The 19,588-nt window shown below is 45.5% G+C and overlaps 1 protein-coding gene across 2 annotated transcripts in view; it reads right to left on the bottom strand.

Moving 5' to 3' along the window:
- Positions 1-19,588, bottom strand: part of LOC134949297 (cytochrome P450 2G1-like) — a 182,438-nt gene that overhangs the window by 115,565 nt on the left and 47,285 nt on the right. For both annotated transcript variants that reach the window (XM_063937792.1, XM_063937793.1), the window contains exons 3-4: positions 7,611-7,763; positions 920-1,080 (exon numbers count right to left, since the gene is read on the bottom strand). In XM_063937792.1, the coding sequence (XP_063793862.1) occupies positions 920-1,080; positions 7,611-7,763 (314 nt within the window). The remainder of the gene's footprint in view (positions 1-919; positions 1,081-7,610; positions 7,764-19,588) is intronic.

The following is a 19,588-nucleotide window of genomic DNA, read 5'->3' as shown; positions in this document are numbered from 1 at the left end:
GTTTCACAACATCTGGAGAGCCACAGGTTGGCCAGGCCTGCTCTACAGTGTCCTTTGCCACAAGGACCACTGGCACCATGAGCCTGGTGCCCCTGCTGACCACCACTGAAGCGAAGGAGGATGTGAAGTAGCTGCAGAGTCACCTAGCAGGTCGAACATTGTGGCTACCCAAATTTCACTGCAGGACAGCAAAGGGAGGACAACACACATAGGAACATTGTTAAGTTATCTGCACCAGCGGTATGCTGCCAAGGTGAGACACTTCCATAACATTTATACTGAGTATAGGACATTTATAGTTGAGACAATTAAAATGGCTCTGCTGGCGTGTAATGTGTGTAAGGGGCTCTACTTGATGTTATGTGTATACGGGGCTCTTCCTGTCATAATGTGTATAAAGAGCTATACTTGGTGTAATGTGTATAAGGAGATCAAATTGTTGTAAAGTATATAAAAGAGGCTCTACCTGGTACTATTCTGTGGCCCCTTCCCCATGAAGCAATACTGCTATATTTTTGTGCACTGTCTCTATTTTTAATTTTGCGGAGCGCCAAAAGAAACTTTCTCCTTTGGCACCACAAAGTCTAGAACAGGCCCTGTCTGAAATACCAGATTTATAACATTGCATTGGGTGTATTAATTTTTTTGAGTACTGCATGTGAGTTTTAGATACTGTACATATTGCATCCGCAAGTAAAGAGAAGTGTCACTCAAAAATGTAAAGTGTAATCTATAGTTTTAAAACCTTGATTACTTCTTTCAGAATTTTTAATACTGTTGTTCTCTAGAGCAGAACTGCCACCAAAAAAGCTGGAGTAAAATCACTAAATCCTTACCCACATTTAGCTATGGGGTCTGGAAATGCTTTTTCATCCCCTGGTTCAATAAATGTACTATGTTAAAATAATGTTATACTTACCTGCCCCCAGGATGAGCAGATAATCAAAAATGTTTCATTTATATAAGACAAAACATTATCCATGTCCTTGTCCTCATATTCATGATGATTTCCAAACATGATGGAAAAAATTATATTGCCAATAGCTTTGCTGACACAGTGCCAAGGATCAAAGAATGATTCTGGAAGGTAAGAAAAATATTAGAAAGTTTTTATCTATAAGCCTAAGTGTGATATTTACTGTATATTTACTATAAGTAAAAAGGAATATTATTTAATTTAATTTTATGACAGATTACATTAGTAATATAGCAGCAACATTCCCAAATGCAGAAATAATAAGAATTTACTTACCGATAATTCTATTTCTCGGAGTCCGTAGTGGATGCTGGGGTTCCTGAAAGGACCATGGGGAATAGCGGCTCCGCAGGAGACAGGGCACAAAAAGTAAAGCTTTACGATCAGGTGGTGTGTACTGGCTCCTCCCCCTATGACCCTCCTCCAAGCCTCAGTTAGGATACTGTGCCCGGACGAGCGTACACAATAAGGAAGGATTTATGAATCCCGGGTAAGACTCATACCAGCCACACCAATCACACCGTACAACCTGTGATCTAAACCCAGTTAACAGTATGATAACAGAGGAGCCTCTGAAAGATGGCTCCCTACAACAATAACCCGATTTAGGTAACAATAACTATGTACAATTATTGCAGATAATCCGCACTTGGGATGGGCGCCCAGCATCCACTACGGACTCCGAGAAATAGAATTATCGGTAAGTAAATTCTTATTTTCTCTATCGTCCTAGTGGATGCTGGGGTTCCTGAAAGGACCATGGGGATTATACCAAAGCTCCCAAACGGGCGGGAGAGTGCGGATGACTCTGCAGCACCGAATGAGAGAACTCCAGGTCCTCCTTAGCCAGGGTATCAAATTTGTAGAATTTTACAAACGTGTTCTCCCCCGACCACGTAGCCGCTCGGCAGAGTTGTAATGCCGAGACCCCTCGGGCAGCCGCCCAAGAAGAACCCACCTTCCTTGTGGAGTGGGCTTTTACCGATTTTGGCTGTGGCAGGCCTGCCACAGAATGTGCAAGCTGAATCGTACTACAAATCCAGCGAGCAATAGTCTGCTTAGACGCAGGAGCGCCCAACTTGTTGGGAGCATATAGTATAAACAGTGAGTCAGATTTCCTGACTCCAGCTGTCCTTGAAATGTATATTTTTAAAGCTCTGACAACGTCCAACAACTTGGAGTCCTCCAAGTCGCTTGTAGCCGCAGGCACTACAATAGGCTGGTTCAGATGAAATGCTGACACCACCTTAGGGAGAAAATGTGGACGAGTCCGCAGTTCTGCCCTGTCCGAATGGAAAATCAGATATGGGCTTTTGTAAGATAAAGCTGCCAGTTCTGACACTCTCCTGGCCGAAGCCAGGGCTAGTAGCATGGTCACTTTCCATGTGAGATATTTCAAATCCACATTTTTTAGTGGTTCAAACCAATGAGATTTGAGAAAGTCCAAAACAACATTGAGATCCCACGGTGCCACTGGAGGCACCACAGGGGGCTGTATATGCAGTACTCCCTTAACAAAGGTCTGGACTTCAGGAACTGAAGCCAATTCTTTCTGGAAGAAAATCGACAGGGCCGAAATTTGAACCTTAATAGATCCCAATTTGAGACCCATAGACAATCCTGATTGCAGGAAATGTAGGAATCGACCCAGTTGAAATTCCTCCGTCGGAGCACTCCGATCCTCGCACCACGCAACATATTTTCGCCAAATGCGGTGATAATGTTGCGCGGTTACTTCCTTCCTTGCTTTAATCAAGGTAGGAATGACTTCTTCCGGCATGCCTTTTTCCTTTAGGATCCGGCGTTCAACCGCCATGCCGTCAAACGCAGCCGCGGTAAGTCTTGAAACAGACAGGGACCCTGCTGAAGCAAGTCCCTTCTCAGAGGTAGAGGCCACGGATCCTCCGTGATCATCTCTTGAAGTTCCGGGTACCAAGTCCTTCTTGGCCAATCCGGAACCACTAGTATCGTTCTTACGCCTCTTTGCCATATAATTCTCAATACTTTTGGTATGAGAGGCAGAGGAGGAAACACATACACCGACTGGTACACCCAAGGCGTTACCAGCGCGTCCACAGCTATTGCCTGCGGGTCTCTTGACCTGGCGCAATACCTGTCCAGTTTTTTGTTGAGGCGAGACGCCATCATGTCCACCATTGGTCTTTCCCAACGGGTTACAAGCATGTGGAAAACTTCTGGATGAAGTCCCCACTCTCCCGGGTGAAGGTCGTGTCTGCTGAGGAAGTCTGCTTCCCAGTTGTCCACTCCCGGGATGAACACTGCTGACAGTGCTATCACATGATTCTCTGCCCAGCGAAGAATCCTTGCAGCTTCTGCCATTGCACTCCTGCTTCTTGTGCCGCCCTGTCTGTTTACATGGGCGACTGCCGTGATGTTGTCCGACTGGATCAACACCGGTTTTCCTTGAAGCAGAGGTTCTGCCTGGCTTAGAGCATTGTAGATTGCTCTTAGTTCCAGAATGTTTATGTGAAGAGACGTTTCCAGGCTCGACCACACGCCCTGGAAGTTTCTTCCTTGTGTGACTGCTCCCCAGCCTCTCAGGCTGGCGTCCGTGGTCACCAGGATCCAATCCTGTATGCCGAATCTGCGGCCCTCCAATAGATGAGCACTCTGCAACCACCACAGAAGAGATACCCTTGTCCTTGGAGACAGGGTTATCCGCTGGTGCATCTGAAGATGCGACCCTGACCATTTGTCCAGCAGATCCCTCTGGAAAATTCTTGCGTGGAATCTGCCGAATGGAATTGCTTCGTAAGAAGCCACCATTTTTCCCAGGACTCTTGTGCATTGATGTACAGACACCTTTCCTGGTTTTAGGAGGTTCCTGACAAGTTCGGATAACTCCTTGGCTTTTTCCTCCGGGAGAAAAACCTTTTTCTGAACCGTGTCCAGAATCATCCCTAGGAACAGCAGACGTGTTGTCGGAATTAACTGGGATTTTGGAATATTCAGAATCCACCCGTGCTGCTTTAGCACTTCTTGAGACAGTGCTAATCCCATCTCTAGCTGTTCTCTGGACCTTGCCCTTATTAGGAGATCGTCCAAGTATGGGATAATTAATACGCCTTTTCTTCGAAGAAGAATCATCATCTCGGCCATTACCTTGGTAAAGACCCGAGGTGCCGTGGACAATCCAAACGGCAGCGTCTGAAACTGATAGTGACAGTTCTGTACGACGAACCTGAGGTACCCCTGGTGTGAGGGGTAAATTGGAACGTGGAGATACGCATCCTTGATGTCCAAGGATACCATAAAGTCCCCTTCTTCCAGGTTCGCTATCACTGCTCTGAGTGACTCCATCTTGAACTTGAACTTTTTTATGTACAGGTTCAAGGATTTCAGATTTAGAATAGGTCTTACCGAGCCATCCGGCTTCGGTACCACAAATAGAGTGGAATAATACCCCTTTCCTTGTTGTAAAAGAGGTACCTTGACAATCACCTGCTGAGAGTACAGCTTGTGAATGGCTTCCAAGACCGTCACCCTGTCAGAGGGGGACGTTGGTAAAGCAGACTTCAGGAAACGGCGAGGTGGATCCGTCTCTAGTTCCAACCTGTACCCCTGAGATATTATCTGCAGGATCCAGGGATCTACCTGCGAGTGAGCCCACTGCGCGCTGAAATTCTTGAGACGACCGCCCACCGCCCCCGAGTCCGCTTGAGAAGCCCCAGCGTCATGCTGAGGCTTTTGTAGAAGCGGGGGAGGGCTTCTGTTCCTGGGAAGGAGCTGCCTGTTGCAGTCTCTTCCCCCTTCCTCTGCCTCGTGGCAGATATGAATATCCCTTTGCTCTCTTGTTTTTAAAGGAACGAAAGGGCTGCGGTTGAAAAGTCGGTGTCTTTTTCTGTTGGGGAGTGACTTGAGGTAAAAAGGTGGATTTCCCGGCTGTAGCCGTGGCCACCAAATCCGATAGACCAACACCAAATAACTCCTCCCCTTTATACGGCAAAACTTCCATATGCCGTTTTGAGTCCGCATCACCTGACCACTGTCGCGTCCATAAACTTCTTCTGGCCGAAATGGACATAGCACTTACCCGTGATGCCAGTGTGCAAATATCCCTCTGTGCATCACGCATATAAAGAAATGCATCCTTTATTTGCTCTAAAGACAGTAAAACATTGTCCCTATCCAGGGTATCACTATTTTCAATCAGGGACTCTGACCAAGCTACCCCAGCACTGCACATCCAGGCTGTCGCTATAGCTGGTCGTAGTATAACACCTGTATGTGTGTATATACTTTTTTGTATATTTTCCATCCTCCTATCTGCTGGATCTTTAAGTGCGGCCGTCTCAGGAGAGGGTAACGCCACTTGTTTTGATAAGCGTGTGAGCGCCTTGTCCACCCTAGAAGGTGTTTCCCAGCGCGCCCTAACCTCTGGCGGGAAAGGGTATAAAGCCAATAACTTCTTTGAAATTAGCAGTTTTTTATCGGGGGCAACCCACGCTTCATCACACACCTCATTTAATTCATCTGATTCAGGAAAAACTATAGGTAGTTTTTTCACACCCCACATAATACCCTGTTTTGTGGTACCTGTAGTATCAGCAATATGTAACGCCTCCTTCATTGCCAAAATCATATAACGTGTGGCCCTACTGGAAAATACGGTAGATTCGTCACCGTCGCCACTGGAATCAGTGCCTGTGTCTGGGTCCGTGTCGACCGACTGAGGTAACGGGCGTTTTACAGCCCCTGACGGTGTTTGAGGCGCCTGGACAGGTGCTAATTGATTGTCCGGCCGTCTCATGTCGTCAAACGACTGCTTTAGCGTGTTGACACTATCCCGTAATTCCATAAATAAAGCCATCCATTCTGGTGTCGACTCCCTAGGGGGTGACATCCCCATATTTGGCAATTGCTCCGCCTCCACACCAATATCGTCCTCATACATGTCGACACACACGTACCGACACACAGCAGACACACAGGGAATGCTCTTAAAGAAGACAGGACCCCACTAGCCCTTTGGGGAGACAGAGGGAGAGTTTGCCAGCACACACCAAAAGCGCTATATATGACAGGGATAGCCTTATAATAAGTGCTCCCTGTATAGCTGCTTTAATATATATATTTTTGCCACAATTTTGCCCCCCCTCTCTTGTTTTACCCTGTTTCTGTAGTGCAGTGCAGGGGAGAGCCTGGGAGCCTTCCTGACCAGCGGAGCTGTGTGAGGAAAATGGAGCTGTGTGCTGAGGAGATAGGCCCCGCCCCTTTTTCGGCGGGCTCGTCTCCCGCTCTTTAACGGATTCTGGCAGGGGTTAAATATCTCCATATAGCCCCCGGAGGCTATATGTGAGGTATTTTTTGCCAAAAAATAGGTTTACATTGCCTCCCAGGGCGCCCCCCTCCCAGCGCCCTGCACCCTCAGTGACTGCCGTGTGAAGTGTGCTGAGAGGAAATGGCGCACAGCTGCAGTGCTGTGCGCTACCTTAAGAAGACTGAGGAGTCTTCTGCCGCCGATTCTGGACCTTCTTCTCGTTTCAGCATCTGCAAGGGGGCCGGCGGCGAGGCTCCGGTGACCATCCAGGCTGTACCTGTGATCGTCCCTCTGGAGCTAATGTCCAGTAGCCAAAGAAGCCAATCCATCCTGCACGCAGGTGAGTTCACTTCTTCTCCCCTAAGTCCCTCGTTGCAGTGATCCTGTTGCCAGCAGGACTCACTGTAAAATAAAAAACCTAAGCTAAACTTTTCTAAGCAGCTCTTTAGGAGAGCCACCTAGATTGCACCCTTCTCGGCCGGGCACAAAAATCTAACTGAGGCTTGGAGGAGGGTCATAGGGGGAGGAGCCAGTACACACCACCTGATCGTAAAGCTTTACTTTTTGTGCCCTGTCTCCTGCGGAGCCGCTATTCCCCATGGTCCTTTCAGGAACCCCAGCATCCACTAGGACGATAGAGAAATACAGTATGTTCATCAATCAAATACAGCTGGGTTTTTCTTTTCTTAAAGCGAACCCAGAATAATGATAACTGTAAAGAAAATTACAACCTGTTGTTGATCTGTACGACTGTACAGAAGCCTCCTTGTCAATGGATATGGAAATTTGAACTTAGCAGATATAATTTATCCTACATAAGTTTTTCATGAGTGGACAGATGTATAAAGAGGACCTTGATTCTTCCTTGCTAATGGGGGACTCAATTCTTGTCGGAAACTGACGTCTTGTCGGAAAGATGGCTGTTTCCGATAGGTTTTGGTCGGAAAGGTTTCTTACCTATTCAATGCCCCTTGTATTTTTCCGACAAGTCTGGAATTCCCGACTTGTCGGAAAACATGTGGATTGTCGGAATCCACGTGTTCTGTCGGAAGTGTGGCCAAACCCGACAGGATTGGCAATGTTGGGAATGGGCCAAACCTGTCGTGTATGGCCGGGCATTGAATACTCACATGTCGGATCCTTGTCGGATAAATGTGTTACCTCTGAGATGCCAGAGATCAGGGAGGTTATTTATGAAACATCACATTGTAAAACCCGGCCCATATTATCATATTTATGGCAGACAATTAAAAGGACAATGGTTTTCCTAGCAAGACGCATATGAAAAAATTGCATTTTCGATTGCATGTGTGTACAAACATGAATTAGGCCCTGTGTTTTTCCCGTACTAACCTTGAGTCTTCTTCAGCTCTTCCACCAGCCAACTAGCCTCTTCCTGAATGCGCTCTTCAGCGCTCCTTTTTCCAAAGCCAAAATCACGCAAAATGGACATGGAAAATCGACGAAGCTCCCTCCACCTCTCTACATTCCTTGTAAAAACCAAACCTATGAAAAGAAAAGTAAATCATATAATATACTGTACACTGTTTCTTCTAATCTAGGAAATCATTAAATGATAGTGTTAAAATTAGAGATGTGCGCCGAGCCTTTTCTCTGGGTTTTGGTTTTATATCTCCTTCATGCTTTCTGTATTGGTTTTAGATCTGTATTTTTTTGAAAAAAATCATACAAACAGATAAAATCACAGAATTGTGGCCTGTTTTTGTTCCTACCGTATTATTAACCTCAATATCATTAATGTCCACTCATTTCCAGTCAATTTTGACAACCTCACAGCTCACAATATTGTTTTCATCCATTAAGGCCTAAAGGTTGCAGCGAGGTAGTACCATAATACCTTTATGAGTAGGAAATACAATATATTACTGTGGTACCACCCATGGGTGTATCTTCCTATTGGCCAGGATGGCACTTGCCAGGGGGTGCTGGCCAAGAGGGGGGGGGAAGGGTAGTGCCGCCCAGCAGTGCCACCCACGCCAGGGAGTAGAATGACATAGTAGTTCTCACTGAGTACATCCCTTAGCAGTGCTCATCCACTGCTGGACTCTCAGAAGTGTATTGCACTCTGGCACTCTCTGTGACTACAGTTACAGTCACAATGATGGTGAATATAGCCAGGGAGCGGGGCACTTCCAGGTATGGGGAGGGGCAAGGCACCTCCTTTTCCTCATCCGCTCCCCTTCTCATTGGTCCCACTTGTTCGGTCATCAAACACCGGCCCCTACAATCAGCACCAGTCAGCAGTGAAGCATGAGCATACCTGTACATTTTCTACGGTACCATAGCTGCACTGCATGGTCTATCCTGGCAGTCTGGATCACAGCTTGCAAAGAGCTCTGTATGGAGAGGTATCTAGACCAGTGACTGCCTGTCCAACTGTGTTGAGACTACAAGTCCCAGCACACCTTGTCAGCTGGATTTGCTGGGACATGTAGTGCCATCACACCTAGAGAGGGGTTTTTAACTGTATGTATGTGTGCATATATCCCCTCGGTGTCCCTGTCCACACCCTCCTTATAAATCCCCCTCAGTGTCCCTGTCCGCACCATCCCTGTAACTGCCCCCTCCTTATAATTTCCTCTGTCCCAGTCCGCACCCTTCCCATAATTCCCCCTCAGTATGCCTGCCCGCACCCTCCCCATAATTCCCTCTCAGTGTCCCTACCCGCACCCTAACTGTAATTCCCCCTCAGCCCCTCAGTGTCCCTACCTGCACCCTAACCGTAATTCCCCCTCAGTGTCCCTACCCGCACCCTAACCGTAATTCCCCCTCAGTATGCCTGTCTGCACCCTCCCTGTAATTCTCCCTCAGTGTTCCTGACCTCAACCTCCCTGTGACTCCCCCCTCAGTGTACCTGCCCGCACACTCCAGTAATTCCCTCTCAGTGTCCCTTCCCCCACCCTCCCTGTATTGCAACTCAGTGTCCTTGACCTCAGCCTCCCTGTAGCCCCTCCCACTCATTTTCCCTACCCGAACCCTCCCTGTAATTCCCCCTTAGTGTCCCTGACCTCAGCCTCAATGTAACTCCCATCTCAGTGTCCCTGCTCACACCCTCCTGTAATTCCACCTCAGTGTCCCTGCCCATACCCTCCCCGTAATTCTCCCTCAGTGTCCCTGCCCGCACACTCCTGTAATTCCCCCTCAGTGTACCTGCCCACACCCTCCCTGTAATTGCCCCCTCAGTGTCCCTGACCTCAGCCTCCCTGTAAGCCCTCTACCTCATTGTCCCTACCCACACCCTCCCTGTAATTCTCCCTCAGTGTCCCCGACCCTAGCCTATCTGTAACTCCCCCCTCTGTGTCTCTGGGTGGGGGAGGTGGGGGGTGCCACTTCCAGACTTTGCCAGAGGCGCTCAGACCCCTAGATACACCCCTGGTACCACCTTCACCCACAACATCACACAATACCTTTATGAGTAGGAAATACAATATATTACTGTGGTACCACCTTCACCCACAGCATCAGACAATCACTGGCGTATCTATAATGGATGCACTCTGTGCACAGGCCCCTGATTCCAGAGGTGGCCCCCACCGCACACGCTGCACCCATTTTTTAATACTTACCCATACAGAGTCTCACGCTGACATCAGCAGCGCTGTGGAATCACCTTTTTACTGTGCTCTGCACATGCGCAGTAGAGAAATTACTAGGAAAATGGTTGCCGTGCCAATTTCCCAGTTACCTGCGCATGCGCAGTAGAGTCTGAGCCCTCTAGTACTCAGTCTCTCCAGCGCTGCTGGCAGAGGAGGGGGATGAACAGAATAGGCAGCACACAGGCCTCCTCCTCTATTAAAGCTCCCCTGCACACAATAGCTGTATGAGTAGGAAATACAATATATTACTGTCGTACCACCTTCACCCACAGTGTCAAACAATACGTGTATGACTATGAAATAATAATATACTGCAGTCTGACCGGCAGTATCACAGTACTACTTATATAAAAATTGTATAGTACACTGGGGTACAGCATAAACAAATAAATATATATATATATATATATATATATATATATAAAACTATAAATAAATATTTATATATATATTTACAATTATATTTTTATTTTTTTTGTTTTTAGCATTTATTATTTTAATTGTACAGTAGGATAGAGCCCCTGGATGGATGGACAAAGCACCCCTGGACTGATACAGCAGAGCTGACAGAGCACCCCCTGGACTGATACAGCAGAGCTGGAAGAGTACCCCATAACTGATACAGTAGAGCCCACAGAGCACCCCTGGACTGATACACCCCACCCCAAATATACACAGTACTGATGGTCACCTCCATCCCTTACACTCTCCATAGCTGTAGTGAAGATGGACCTTACGGGGACCTTTATAAAATCCAAAACCATCAGGAACACAAAATCCAGAAGATGATGTTGGGCCTCTCTTTGGGATCCGAGTCTGGTGGGAAAACCTGAGCTGGACTCGGATCCTAGCTCGGATCTCATTGTTAGGGTGGGTATGGTTCTCAGAGAACTGGACCTACTTTTCTCTAGTTAAAATTGTACTTGCAATTAAACATATTGTGAATGCAGTTCTAAAGAGTGGAATCTCACGGTAATCTCTTAACTCTGTTCTTTATAGACTTTGAATTCATAGTGAACATTGATCATGTAATTATACAGTATTCCTAGATATTCATTACTGGGGATCAGTAGCATGGTTTTTGTTGTACATCTAAATTTGAGATTTTGTGGAAGCACACAGTACTACTTTGGATGACATGTTGATGTTGACTGGTTGGGTTTTTTGAGTCACATGATAGAAAAGTTGATCGAGAACACAAACAGTTCTCTCTGTGCTCTAATGATATTGTAGTGAACTACAGCTGTGGTGCTCAGACAAACAGGAAAGTGTTCCTTTCTTCATGAACATGCAGTGTGATCAGCCTCATAGCCAGTGATCGTTCTGCTACAGTAGTAACCAATTGTTCTTTTGACTTTGGCTTTCACTCCTGACTACAATTTTGTGCAACTAACTCTGACCCATGTAAATGACTTTCTCTGTATCTAACCCATGATTCTGGCTTGTGTTACTTTAATTAACTGTATGAGCTCATGGAGGAGAGTAACCTCCTGTGGAGCAGATTAGTTGCTAAATACTGAGCAATATATTTTCATTCCATTTAATTTGTTTATTGTTACATTAAAATTGCATTAGTGAAATTACAATGCACTCTCACAGCTCCAGATTTAAAAAAATATAACAACATTAAAAATGTAAACTAACAATTACAGATTGAAACAAACTGTTTTGCAACCTGTTTACTTTTCGTAAAAACTGTCTTCTCAAAAAGAACGGTTTTTCGAAAAGTGATCAATTTCTCATGAGGGCATAACGAATACTGAAAAAATTGTGACAGAATGCAATGAAAATTGAAACTAAATTGAACTAAAAATTCTCATTGCACATTTTTTTCATGATGATTTGCCCCTCAGTTCTATACTCACAGCTACAGAATCCATTACCAGTGGTTATTATTAAAAACAAGTATATCTGTGTGAGTAACATATTTATATTCACATCAGTTTGTATTATCGAATTGTGTAACTTTTTTTTTGTTTTGTATAAAAAAAATTCTTAAGGTTTTCAATACACATATATCCAGAATCAGACATAGGGGTATATTTACTAAGCTCCCGATTTTGACCGATGTGGTGCTTTTTCATCAAAGTGTCATCTCGGGAATTTACTAAACTGAAATGTCAGCAGTGATGAGGGCATTCGTATTTTTTTGGAAGTCAAAGAAAAAAAATACGAATGAATACACCATCGGTCAAATACGCCTGTTATTTTATACAACGCGGTAATTTACTACAAATTAGAATTCGCAAACACTGCCGGCAATAGCCAAACACTGCCGTGAAAAAATACAAATCATAAAAAAAGCAGTTTTAAAATAGACCTGCTTTTTTTTACCATGTTCTAGTAGGCATGCATGGATCAGTGAGATCCGTGCATGTTTATCAGTGGGAAGGGGTGTGAAAGAGTTAAAAATCAGGAAAAAAAATTGCGTCCCCCCTCCTAAGCATAACCAGCCTCGGGCTCTTTGAGCCGGTCCTGGTTGTAAAAATACAGGGAAAAAATTGACAGGGGTTCCCCCCATATTTTAACAACCAGCACCAGGCTCTGCGCCTTGTCCTGATGCAAAAAATACAGGGGACAAAAGATGTAGGGGTCCCCCGTATTTTTAACACCAGCACCGGGCTCCACTAGTCAGAGAGATAATGCCACAGCCGGGGGACACTTTTATATTGGTCCCTGTGGCCCTGGCATTAAATCACCAACTAGTCAACCCTGGCCGGGGTATCCTGGAGGAGTGGGGACCCCTTACATCAAGGGGTCCCCCCTTCCAGCCACCCAAGGGCCAAGGGTAAAGCCCAAGGCTGTCCCCCCCATCCAAGGGTGGCGGATGGGGGGCTAATAGCCTTTTGTGTAAAAATAAGAATATTTTTTGTAGCAGTACTACAAGTCCCAGCAAGCCTCCTCCACAAGCTGGTACTTGGAGAACCACAAGTACCAGCATGCGGGGGGGAAACTGGCCCTCTGGTACCTGTAGCTCTACTTCAAAAAAATACCCAAATAAAAACAAAAACACACACACCGTGATAGTACAATTTTATTAAACATACATGCACACTTACATTCATACATATTTACCTATGTTGACATGAAGCAGTCGGTCCTCTTCTCCAGTAGAATCCACGGGGTACCTGTAAATAAAATTATACTCACAAACAATCCTGTGTAGATCGGTCCTCTTCTTTAAATTTGTAATCCAGGGACTTGGCAAAATAAAAAAATGGATTACACGGACCACGCACTGAAAGGGGATCCATGTTTACACATGGATCCCCTTTCCCCGACTGGCGGGACCCCCTGTGACTGCTGTCAAAGAGGGTCCCTTCAGCCAATCAGGGAGCGCCACGTCATGGCACTCTCCTGATTGGCTGTGCGCGCCTGAGCTGTCAGTCAGGCTGCGCACTGTAAATACAATGTAGTGCATAGACGCTCCATTGTATCCAATGGTGGGAACTTTGCGGTCTGTGGTAGACCACGAGGTTAAGTGTGGTCACTCTTGTGGTTGCCCCACTTAACCTCGCAGTCTACTGCAGATCTCTCACACTGGGTGAGTAGCTGCAGGGCTAGTCTTGTTTTGAGTGAAACTTTTTTAGCATAGCATGGCTGCACAAGCGTTCGCAGCCCTGCTATGCTAAAATACACCCCCCATAGGAGGAGATTAGTTGATTGCACCAGCAGCAAAAAGTTGCTTGATGCGATCAACTCGGAATGAGGGCGATAGTGTGGGTTGGATACAGTGTAGGCTACAGTTCTAAGTTGATTACAGTGCGTATCACATACAGTGAGGGCTGGCTACAGTGCAAGGTCATATACTATGCATGTTGGATACAGTGCAAGATACAGTGCAGGTCAGATACAGTACTGGTCACATTCACTGTGAGTTGTATATATTGTGGGTTAGATAAAGCATGGACCGGATAAAGTGCAGGCTACATTGTGGATCAAACACAGTGTGTGTTGGATACAGTGCAGGTTGGATACAGTGTGGGTTGGATACAGTGTGGGTTGGATACAGTGTGGGCTTGATGAATAGCAGGTCAAATACAATGCAGGTCAGATGCACTGTAGGTTGGATACAGCACGGCTTTCATTCCAGGCCAAATTAATTGTGGGTCGGACAGTATGGGTCAGATACCACACAGGTTACAATGCAGGTCAGATAAAGTGCAGGTTAGATATACCGATAGTGAACTTAGATATACCAATAGTGAACTTAGTGTGACAGAGGGTCCTCAGTGTGGGGTTGTCAGAGGTGTCTTCAGTGTGGTGGTGCCAGCAGTGTCGGCAGTGCAAGGTGCCAGTGGTGTCCTCAATGCTGTGGTGGCAGTAGTGTCGGTAGTGCAGGAGTAGTACCAGCATTGTCCCCAGTGCGGTGGTGCCAACAGTGTCAGTAGTGCAAGGGTGCCAGTGGTGTCCTCACTGTGGTGGTGTCAGCAGTGTCGGCATAGCCGGGGTACCAGCAGTGTCCTCAGTGAAGTGGTGCCTGCATTGTCAGCAATTGCAGTAGTGCCGGAAGGTGCCATCGGTGCAGGAGGACTGGCAGTGTCCTCAGTGCAGGGGTGCCAGTAGTGTTGGCAGTGCGGGAGTGCTGGAGGTGTCCTCAGTGCAGGAGTGTCGGCAGTGCGGGAGTGTCAGAAGTGTCCTCAGTGCAGGGGTGCCGGCAGTGTTGGCAATGCGGGAGTGCCGGAGGTGTCGTCAGTGCAGGGATTCCAGTAGTGTAGGCAATGCGGGAGTGCTGGAGGTGCCCTCAGTGCAAGAGTGCCAGCAGTGTCGGCAGTGCGGGACTGTCAGATGTGTCCTCAGTGCAGGGGTGCCGGCAGTGTAGGCAATGCGGGAGTGACAAAGGTGTCCTCAGTGCAGAGATTCCAGTAGTGTTTGCAATGCGGGAGTGCTGGAGGTGCCCTTAGTGCAGGAGTGCAGGGGTACCAGCAGTGTCGGCAGTTCAGGAGTGTTGGAGGTGTCCTCACTGCAGGGGTGCTGGCAGTTTCGACAGTGTGGGAGGTGTCCTCAGTGCAGGAGTGCTGGCAGTGTCCCTGGTGCATGTTTGCCAGTGTCTGTAGTGCGGGCTGTGTGGACAGTACGGGGGTACCAGCAGTGGGGGAGTGTCGGCAGTGTGGGCGATGGTGTTGGCAGTGCAGGAGGTGGTGTCGGCAGTGTGGAAGGCAGCACTATTAGCGATGTGGGTGCATCTATCTTGGCCATTGAAGCCTATGGGGACATGCTGATTGGCTCAGACCCATGACAGATGACTCTCTCAGCCAATCAGCAGTCTTCCATAGGTTACTATGGAGACTGGCGTCCGAGTCAAAACCTCAAGATCAAAAAGTGGAATCCTGAGGTTTTGCCTCGATTGGGGACCCTGGGACAGATAGGGAGGTATGAGATGTCGCTCGGATCGCCCGGATCCCCTAGGCTCAGGGGGGTTCGGTTCTCTGATAACTGAACCAGCTCATCCCTACTCCATAGTAGTCATTAATATTGTTTGGGCTACTCCACATAATTTCCATTACTATTTGTGCTTAAAAATCAATGTTACTTGATGCTACAGTACCTTATGTTGTCTGTCTCAGAGTCAAGACTTATGCCAATTGTTTTCATTTCCCCAAGTCACAGTGTTACAGTGTTCTTGTTATTTCATGTTATCGCCTTTGGGTTGATTACTTGCTGATTAGTCTAAGGTGTGGACCTGTAATTTTGAGTGTGAATACTGCACACATTAGGCTCACTTCCAGGTTCAAGTGATGACATGCTAAAAGTTAAGTCTTTAATACTGTTTGGATCATAATTACCTAATCCCACGCTAATTACTGATACCATTTTTATTTTGCCAGGAACACACAGATGCATGGCAAGGCATGGGCTACATAAGCAATTGACAAAGTTATTGTTAATATTAAAGTTGTTTGCATTTGCTTTGCACTGCAGCTTTAAAATGCACAGTTATATTTTGCGGACTCTGGGAAATATTTACTAAAGGTTGATTTTTAAATTATGGAAATCGATCTCAGTCGATGTTTTCCAGTGGCTAAAGGCGGATACATACTAGCCGATTCTTGAATGCCGGCGATAGTCAACTATTTCATTGAACGATATAGCATTCAATGATATAGTGCGTACACACTGAATCTTATCGTTCAACGATAACATTCAGTGACGTCACCGCCGGCATTCCCGAACAGGCAGCTCAGCTTGACATTGACAGGTTGAACTGCATGTCAGCTCAATATTGGTTATCGTTCAATGGTGTGCAGGACTGTGCATTGGTCATCTGTCACCAATATTATCCCCATACATGCTGGACAATATACAATAAGCCTAAAAATGAACGATAAAGACATTTATTATGTTATTGTTAATTTTTTAGGCTGAAATCGCCTAGTGTGTATCCCCTTAAAACACACATTTACTGAGAGAATTTTTAATATTAGTTTTTAATGTTAGTTAAGTTTGTTTTAGCATGTGAAATACAATATCAATTTAAATCTATTTACATTGATTTTAAATTGATAAAGAACAATTAAAATCGATAAAAAACAATTCAAATAGACCATTAGTATGTAAACCCATCAGTCTTCCAGGCTCTGGACCATCTCACAACACAAAATAATGGTCATAATGAGCTAGTGATATGTATGCACTTTATATAAACCAAATCTCATGAGATTCCAGCATTATGGGAAAGTGATGTTTTGTCCTCATGTTCATTTCTGAAAGAGTGGGAAATTATGGGTGGTATTCAATTGTTTATTGCACCCGATCTCCTGTCTAAAGTGATGGGAGATCGAGGGGGTGATATTTAAAATGTTTATTATTCATGCTGATCATATCCAGACATCCTGGGTTTAGCCACGTAAAATGACTAAACCCAACAAACGTTCTGAGACCAAAGCAAAAAGTGCCGTTAGTGTGCCCAAATGGGTTACTTTGCTCATTTGAACTTGCCACCTCCGGGGGTTACATAAGATAAGTACTGGAGGTTTTTAAAAAGATGTCAAATGGCTGATTTGAGCATAAAATTTTAAGAAAAAAAATTATAAGTAACAAACTTTTATCTTTTAAATATAATTGAATAAAACAAAAATGTAGTAAAGAGGTAATTTTGGGATAATTTGTGGCCACTTTAAAGAAAAATAAAAAAAGAATTATAAAAACCAAATTATTTTCCTTTAAATAAGTACTTAAATTTAAATTAGGGGTGAATAGCTAAATGAAAAAGTTGATTGAGGTAATTTGAGGCCATTGTTTTTTCCACCACAATAATGACATGCAATTATTGGCCCAATTAAGTTAATTTAAAATCTCCAATTTCCTAATTAGTCATTAGCGGGAGTGTCCAAGGGGTTCTTTACATTTAAGTCCCAACATTAAAATTTCAAATGTAATTCAGAGTGTGAGATCACCATGAGAACAGTTTGCAGGACTCAACTTGCACTTAATTGAATCGACCATTAACTGTATGACACCTAACATAGATTTCAATTTCAAATAGTAAACATTCAGTTTAATATGTTATAATATTACCTGAAATGTAATATACAGTATTAGGTATGTGGTCAGGATACCAACAGTAGACAATGGTAAATACTCAGATTAAGGTCGGGATTAGGGCTAGGATGGGAGGCAATAGTGGGAGGTTAAGGGTTAGGCTACGGGCTGGGGTGGGGCTGTTAGGTTTAACCTGAAGGAGGGGATGGTTAGGGGTAGGCGGCAGGAGGGGTGAGTAAAGGTGTGTACACAAGGTGCGATATTGCCTTGCGATTTTGACTATATAGTCAAAATCGCAAGGAAAGTTAGTGCAAATCACAAGGTATTAGCCACCTTGCAATATCACAGTGATCCCAATCCGTGGTCCCATGGGGTCGGTATCGCAAGGTTAGATAGACTGTGCAGGCAAGTCAATTTTGACCATCTAGTACTAAAGTATAGTCAAAATTGGCACTTAGTCAATTGCACGAAGGCAATATTGCAAGCACACATAGTGAAAATTGCATAGTCCATATCGCATAGTCAAAATCGAAGATAGTCAAAATCTCACCGTGTGAGGGTTAGGCTTACAATACTGACTGGGATCCTCCATCTGCATTCTGACATCAGGATTCCGCTGTCAGGCTACTGACTATCGGTATTTCAATACCAACCCACATATTACTGTGCCTAGTCTACAATGGTTATTTTATTTTTTTTAAATTCTTTATTTGTACGTGGTTAAACATAATAGGGAAACATTACATGAACACATGGGACAGGTGGCCATAAGATCCAACGTCCAGCAGAAACCACAGATTTTAAAATAAACAGCGAGATTAATCAAAAAAGAAAGAACAATAACAATCAAGTATGAGATTCGGGGGGGAAGGGGAGAAGGGAAAGGGGGACAGGGGGGAAACCACGGTATAATCTATTTACAGTACATATCGTGGAAATAGTAAGATCGGGAGAAAGAGGGAGAATGAGGTCAAGGGAGAGACGAGAGAAGATAAGAAAGAGAGAAGGAAGGGGAGAGAGAGAGAGAAAAGAGAAGAAAAGGAGGGAGGCATGAAGGAGGAGCAGTAGGCAATGCCCATGGGTCTGCAGAAGAAACTAGGAGCAAGAGGGGGGGGACAGCAATCTACGTTCAGCAGCGAGCCAGGGGGCCCAGACCTGCTCAAAAATGTGACCCCGGTCGTGGAGATAATATGTAATCTTTTCCAATGACGCAATATGCCAAATTTTAGTTTTAAGGGATGGGAAAGAGGGCGGAGAGGGGTTCTTCCAGTTAAGAGCTATCAGCGACTTCGCCGCCGTTAGAATATCTGTGGCCAGTTTTTGGGAGAATTTATTTAGCATCAGGGGAGGGTAACACAGCAAAAAGATCCAGGGATCTTTCAGCACGGGGGAATCCAAAAGCGAATTAAGGAAGGAGTGGACTAGGTACCAAAAGTAAGCGATGGACGGGCAGGTCCACCATATGTGCAGCATAGTGCCTCTAGACCCGCAGTTCCTCCAGCAATTAGGGGAGGAAGACGGAAAGAGTTTGTAAGTCTGTCAGGAGTGTAGTACCAACGGTAGTAAATTCTGTAGGACGTCTCCTTAAAAGCAGTAGCAATAGAGCATTTAGCAATCACCAGTCTCATGTCCTCCCAATCCTCACTCTCTGGGGGAGGCCCAAGATCACGTTCCCATGCAAGCTCGTGGGGCCGGGAGGAGGGAAGGGAAGAATCTAGTAAAAGGGAGTAAAGTTGGGAGATTAAGCCTTTGGAGAGGATAGAGTTAATGCATAAACTTTCAAAGGGGGTGAGGACATGAAGCAAGGCCGAGGAGGGCAGAGAACCTAGGAAGTGGCGGATTTGTAGAAATTGGAAGGGATTAAGTGGATACGAAGGGGTCTTATGTTGGAGGCCAGGTATGGACAGCCATTGACCCCGATCGGCAAAATTAGTTGGGAATTTGAAGCCCAGCGTTATCCATGAACGGAATCTCGTAATTGAAAATCCAGGAGGAAACATAGGGTTCTGCCAGATAGGGGTCAAGGGCGAGAGGGTAGTGGTAAGACCCATCTTCAGGGAGAGGGAGTCCCAAATTTTAAGGTTAAATTTAATAGTGGGGAGAAGTTTGGAGGTTGGGGGTCGGGAGGTAGAGGGCAGACCCCATAAGGGGGTCAGGTCCGAGAGGCTAACGAGGGCTGCCTCAATATCCAACCAGGATACAGATCCCGGAGGAGCATAAGAGGTGACAATA

Source organism: Pseudophryne corroboree, chromosome 8, assembly GCF_028390025.1.
Source record: "Pseudophryne corroboree isolate aPseCor3 chromosome 8, aPseCor3.hap2, whole genome shotgun sequence".
Lineage (NCBI taxonomy): Eukaryota > Metazoa > Chordata > Amphibia > Anura > Myobatrachidae > Pseudophryne > Pseudophryne corroboree.
Note: the sequence above shows the minus strand (reverse complement) of the source record. Positions and strands in the feature narration are given on the sequence as shown.